This window comes from Halyomorpha halys, unplaced genomic scaffold (genome assembly GCF_000696795.3).
Source record: "Halyomorpha halys isolate HHAL.00 unplaced genomic scaffold, Hhal_1.1 Scaffold2142.1, whole genome shotgun sequence".
Taxonomy (NCBI): domain Eukaryota; kingdom Metazoa; phylum Arthropoda; class Insecta; order Hemiptera; family Pentatomidae; genus Halyomorpha; species Halyomorpha halys.
Genome location: NW_027106669.1, coordinates 46,348 through 53,473, shown reverse-complemented (window position 1 = coordinate 53,473; position 7,126 = coordinate 46,348). Strand labels below are relative to the sequence as shown.

The window sequence follows — 7,126 nt, the reverse complement described above, 5'->3', positions numbered from 1 at the left end:
AAGTTTTCTAATGATAAGAAAAATGTACATTAACTGACGAATACTAAAACACTTCTTAAGCATTAGTTTAGCACCAATTATAATATAATTAGACTGGAGTAGTATCAGCAAAACTCATTTAAAATTCTATTCAACCACAATCTATGTGGACCTATTCAAAATATTATAAACAAAAGTGAAGCACAAAAGGAAAAAGTGAAATTATACAGATTATACTAATCAGGCAAATGGCAAATCTAAAATACAAAATTGACTGAAAATTTTAAAAACATTTAAAATAAAAACGCAACTGAAACATTACAAATTAGTTTACAAATAACAACACTCCTCTTTTAGTAATGCTCAAACTTTGACCAGATTTTAAAAAAATATAAATTAACACCTCTTCTAAACTTTCAATCAACATTCTGATATCATTAATTCTAAATAAATAGAATGATACTGAAGTACCTACTTTCATTATTTTAAAGTTATAAATACCTGTGAGCTTCTGTACTGATCAGGAAAATTTCTATTTAGATCTTGGTTACGAGCATTACCTCTTCCAACAACTGATGAATAATCACCTGAAAAAAAATATATACATGAATGCATATACACTATGGCCACGATAAGCAGCTTCTGTTGAAGAGCTTGGGGACTCAAACCTTCATATCCAATAATTTTTCAGCCATTGTGGTAATCCCAACATTTAATATCAGAAAATTGCCTCAGAAAATAAAGTAAATAGGATCAAAACTTACACAGAACTTATTTAATGTACCTATGAGCAAAAAAAATTCCTTGACCCAGACAGGGAATAATTTCTCCAACAATGGTTTAGATTTTAAATGACAAACTGGTTGTAAAACATTGATCTTCCTATTCATTTCTTTTGTTGAGGGTCCATATCAAGCTCACATAAGATTCCTGATTTTAGAGCTTATATTACATTATGGACTATTTCGAAACAGCTAATACTTTCTGGAACTATTAAATGATGGTAATAAAGGAGAATGAGGTTATTTTTGGAAGATTCCAAAACTAAAACACCAAGCACCTATTTATTCAAGCATTACAAGGAATACATTGAATGTATAGTGTAATGAGCCTAAATTCAATAATAATAATTGAACTGTAATTTTGTTGTCTAGCTGATGTTTAAATAGGTGAAATTTTAATCAGACAGTTATTGGGTGTAACTAACGAGGTTAAAGGTGTTTTTTTTTCTGAATTTCCTCAAAATAATCTGATTATAATTTGTGTTTCTCATTTGATTTTTACTTTCATAAGTTTTAAGACACCCTATACTTTGTTAACCTAAGCATATATCATGATGAGCAGTTACCATAAAACCATATCATGATGAAAAAAAATAAATTAACAATAATAAAATAAATAAATAATAATAAAATAAATATTATGAATCATAAAATAAATATTAATTTGTGAATTAATTTAAATTGCTGCAAATAAGATGATAATGCATACTAGGCAATAATTATTATTACAAGTAATCTTTGTATTAGTAGTCAACATACTAAATTGTTAGAAGAGGACCTGATAGCTGAGGGGGCTGGGGTGAGGGTCCCAGAGTGCTTGGTTCAGAAGGTTGTAGGTTTTAATCCCACCTGGGTAGGTCAATATTTATTTCACGGCGTCTCCAGAAATGAATCTTGACATACCCAATCTAGGGCGGTATAAGCCCTCGATGGAGGACTTGAGCAAAAAAAAAAATTGTTAGCACAGCTAAAGGTGAAATCCAAGTAGTGTCCTATATATTTCTTTGAAGACTATAAAAAGAATTAGAACTACAATGAAATATACAGACAACATAAATAACATACCAGTAGTGTATATCAGGGTTACCAAGCTACAACCCTTGAAAAGCTCCAATTCAGCCCACCAAGGTTTTGATCATATCATAAAATTTACAATTTATGCTGCTAGATAGCATATACATAGTAATAATGATGAGCCTATGAATTAAACTAACACAAGGTAGTATATTCTGAAATCCCTGATATATTTTACGATATAGATCCCTCTTAAAAATCAGCACGGCTAAAAGATAGCTGAATTAAATCAATTTCTGCCAATTACATGAACAATATTTATACAATAAGATTAGGATTTACAATTTACTATTTTTTTTTGTGTGTGAACATAATTTGATTTAGGTTTAAAAGTACATTGCACCCTCATTATAACACTACACAATATAAGTAAATGTTTTCAAATTAAGATAAATAATTCCACTAGTCATGGCCGGCAGGACTAGATGAAGGTGTCAATGTGGCCCACAGCCAAGAAAGTTTGAAGACTATAGTTGTATATAATCACAATTAAACCTACTGAATTTGATGTAGATAAATAAATAACTAATTGGTATAGACTTAATTTAAAAATTATAATTTGAAATATACCTTCAGTGGCAGCCTCATATCCATCTGGGTTCATTGATGGTAATAAATGAATTCTAGTTGAATTAACGATTTCAGTTACTGTCTGGTTTGAACCATAATTTTGGCACAAATAATGTGCTAAGAGAATTAACATTTCTCTCCCAACAACTTCATTTCCATGCATATTAGCAACATACTTAAATTCTGGTTCTCCTAAAAAAAGTACAAACAAATATATCAAGAATCTTCAAATATATCAAGCCTAGTGGTCGTAAACAATTCATAACTTAATTTTATACTACTGTAAAGTGGGGTTAGTATGAACCTAGAGTGTAAATTAAACTCAATATGAAAAGGTACTTAAACCAGCAATAGTAGATATTGTTTATTAAGTTTGCACTTATTCTATAAAGTAATATCACTAATCTACTGCATTTAGAGTATTTAATTAAGTATTTTTATACTAAGAATAAAGTAAATATACTAATATCTCCATTGTAGTAATAGAAAGAATCAAGATCAGCAGTAGAAAGAAAATTGTTAGACAAAATTAAACCAATAAATAGTTCATTCATTAAAAGATAATAGAGAGAAATTGAAAGGAAACATTTTATTACTTTAGAACTTTATCTGAACTAGATATGAGGTAAACAAACTGAAAGTCCTTATTTCTGCAAGGTTGGGAAAACAAAGAGGAGGCCCTAGAAGTTCCCTTTTTTTTTTTTTTTTTTTTTGCGTTATTACAGAAGCTATGGGTCCTAGCAGTTAGATCATCCCGTACAAAAACTAAAACTGATAAAATTTGCAATACGATTGATGCTATTTATTTTTTCGCTATCTTAACTAGTTTTAAAGATATCCATCCTCACAATTTGATAATTTTGAAAAAAAAATTTATTTGTCTCATATTTTCCCTATCTCACAAGCTATTCTAAAACTTTATTATTATCATGTAATGAAATAGTTCACTAGTGTCAGCTTTGCAAGTTTTTCATTCTTTATGCATGATGTCCATTGCTACACGTATATGAAATTATAACTATTTAAATTTGTGAATTTCATTGACTTATTATTAAAATAAAAAATGTATTACAAAGTGTTGTCATTTTATTCACATTAACAGTGGCTAATTCATATTTTCATTCAAGAATACACGATGTTTTAGGGTTAAGTGTCCTAACTGAAAAAATTAATTAAGAATCTCAAAACAATAAAAAAAAAACTTATGAAGGTATATCCGTTAATGTTTTGTTTTAGAGATAATCATAGCTAAAGATTTTCATTGTTATGAATGATTTAGGTTAAAATAAATAAATTAATATTTATTCATTTTATAAATGAAATATTAAGATTTATATTAAATGTTATTCAAAGAGATTAAGTTGGGCATTAAGACAGGCTGTGCATCTTTCTTCTACAGCAGTGGTAGCAGTGGTGGAATGGTACTAAATATGTGTAATTGTGAGGCTCTCCAGATCTGACACTAAATAATTATCTGTTTAGGATAATATTAAACAAAAAGTTTATGCAAGCCTGGTCAATGACCTTAATTTTGAAGGATAATTGAAACTTGCGAAGCAATAACACATGTCCAGTGCTGTTCAGCCACTGCTGCAGTGGAAGAAAGATGCCAATCTCATGCTAATGCTCAAGTTAATCGCTTTAAACAACATTTAATATGAGTGTCAGAGTTTACATTTCATTAATAAATGTTAATTTATTCATTATAACCAAAATAGTTCATAACAATGAAAATCAAAAAACTTAAATATCTCCTAAATCAAGCCAAACTGGGCATGCCTCACACAGGATTTTTTGTATTGTTTTGAGATCCTTAATTCATATTTTCAGTTGGAACACTTAATCCTGAAACACCCTGTACATAACAACTACCCGCAGAGTACTTTGTTAAATATTTTATTGATCAATTTATTCATTTAAGTCCTGCAAAGCAAAGTAGTCCTCACACTGCAACTTTGTGCCAGTCAATGTTAGTAATTCTATTTCTCTAAAAAAATATACAGGATTTTCTCGAAATTGTAAATGTGTTTATAATGGCTTAAAGAATGAATAGGTGAAGCTTGGTATCTTTAACATTTTGGTTTGAAATATAAATTAACAGCTTATTATACCAAAATATAAAGCACAGTGATGTTCTTAGTCAATACACTAATTAAGCCAACATTTCTCGGCAAGAAAAATCGGCAAAACATAAACCATGAAAATTTAATATTAATAATATCTAAATACCTGGCTCATGAATTCCTGGGAAATCAGTGATCTCTAAAACATACAGTTTTCGACCGAAAACACTTCTGCCAATATCATACAACCTTGTAATCGACGGATATTGAGAAGCGAGTGATACTAATGTTTGTTCAAGTTCGTTATAATGGTGATGCTTAAAATTAACAGGTATCATAAAACCATATTCATCCACTTTGATTTCTTGTTCGTTGTAAATCGCTTGAAAATATATAAATACAATACTTTAGTATATTAATAAAATTTATATTTACATTCACACACTCAACTTTGTGCTGTGCTGTCCATGAATACGTGTGTACGTATGTGCGAGTGCGAGTGTGAGTGTGAGTGTGAGTGTGAGTGTACCACAGGAACTATTACATGTAAAGAGGTCTATTAACACTCAAATTGAGGTTATATAATTGTAACATAAAGAAGTTTTTAATAACAATTTTTGTTCTCAGCAGCTTACATGACATTTGCAAAAATAAATTAAAAAATGTTGATTTCTCATTATTTAAAGAACAAAGTTGGTTTTAAATTTGACAAAATTTATATTAAAAAAAGGTCTCATTAATGTTTATCATAAAGTAGATAGTTATACAGATACTAAGCACTGAGGGTTTTTTTTTTTCTTTCAACCAAAAATATTATCTTTTTTTTCAGAATGAAATTTCTGTAAATTGATTTCACTCAAGATTTTTGTAAAAGAAAAAAAAACCAAGGTGGCAGCCAAAAAATACATTTTACACATTTAAATTTATTTATTTCAAAAAGGTACCAATAAAGAACAAAAAATTCAAACACCGCCTTTGTGGGGATTAGTTTCATCAAAAAACCTATCTCCTCCACTATCGGCTCTCTTAGAACTAAAGTATTATTGTAATATAAATTAAAAAAACACAAAACAAAAAAAATACCTAAATTATACTTATTAGAAAACATAATATAATTTGTTACCTTCCTTGTGAGTAATCCTTTTTAAGGAAAAGTTTTCTTCTAAAGTAACACTTTTTAAAACTGTAATTTGACGACTTTCTGGGACATAACTAAAAAATTAACAAAGCAATAATTTTTTTATAATAAATAAAAATAAGTTTAACTTTGACTGAATAGAAGAGTAACATAATAAAAACAAATAACAACAACTGCTGATTCTTGATAAGAGGTACATTAAAAAAACATAAAATACTGTTAATATTCAAATTTTACCATAACATTATCATGATAGAGTTGTATTATAGGTGTTAAACATTTGTTGGTTAGAGACAATCAATTTATTTATTACTGCAACAATAAGGTTTTATATGTTCTATTAGCGTATTTTTATATATTATTTGGTTATTCTATATAGAACTTTAACTAATCTGTGCATAGTTATTAATTTTTAAAATATTATTTACATGTGGCTGGTGTGTTATACTTCATTTTTAACTTTCACTAACAATATTTAAATCTGTATTTAGTTTTATTTTAAAGAAGCTATAAGTAATTATGTATTTTAAACATATCATTTATACTTAATTTAATACTTATATATTTAATTCATAATTTAATCCATCTAACACTAAGGTTAATTACACATCCCATCAAATATAAATTGGTTTAAAAATAATCAAAATGAAATCCTTTAAATTCAGAACGTAAATAATACATGAATCACAGTGAAAGAAATTGGATTTTAAGTTAAATAATGTACTTAGCAGTACATACAGCAACAACAAAGCTTAAGTAATCTATGATAGCCATAACAAAAGTTGCAGAAAACAGATTGGGCACTAAATAGTCTGATTAAAGGTGCCTATAGTTCAACGTTGATAGTGAAGTTTACAGGTGTCAAAAATGAAGCAAATAAAATCATAGTAAAAAAAGGTTAACTGAATATATTATGAATATACGAAAAAGCGATGTGAGAGGAAGAAGCCTCACAAAAGAAAAAAGGGAGAGTAGGAGAATAAGGAGTTTGAGAAAGTGAAAAACACACAAGAGCCAGTAAAAGCTATATGTTATTCAATAATAATGGCAAGATCCATTTCAAGCCAAATCTTGTAAAAAAGAAGTTTGTATTCAACTGAATAATAAGAATGATGTACTTAACTGGAGGGTTTGGTACTTTAAGGTTCTTTAAAACGAAGAACCATCACACTGGAAAAGGAGAGAATACTGAAGGACTAAGAAATAAGGATGAAGATGTTGCCATCAGGCTTTGAAAAGGTTGGAGATGTGACCTATTAAATCAAAAACAAAGCCCCACCAAGTGAAGGACTACATGATGAACTTTAGGAAAATGACAGAGAAAACCTTCACTAAGCCATACATATTCTTATTTGTATATGAATGGAATATGGTCCGGATGCAGTAAAAAAAAAACTCAAATAGTAGATAATTATATTATTTTATTAAGCCAACGTTTCACCCCACGTTGCAGGCCTTCGTCAGGGCTAAAAAAGATACAAACACATAGTTACAAAAGGAAAAAGAAAAGAGAAAAAAAC

The 7,126-nt window shown here is 28.7% G+C and overlaps 1 protein-coding gene across 1 annotated transcript in view; it reads right to left on the bottom strand.

Annotated features, from left to right (window-relative positions):
- Positions 1-7,126, bottom strand: part of LOC106691197 (carboxypeptidase D) — a gene marked incomplete at its 3' end in the record, with an annotated part of 37,972 nt that overhangs the window by 3,851 nt on the left and 26,995 nt on the right. Inside the window, 4 exon segments of the mRNA XM_014436893.3 lie at positions 481-566; positions 2,406-2,597; positions 4,635-4,850; positions 5,592-5,680. Coding sequence (XP_014292379.2) covers positions 481-566; positions 2,406-2,597; positions 4,635-4,850; positions 5,592-5,680 — 583 coding nt within the window.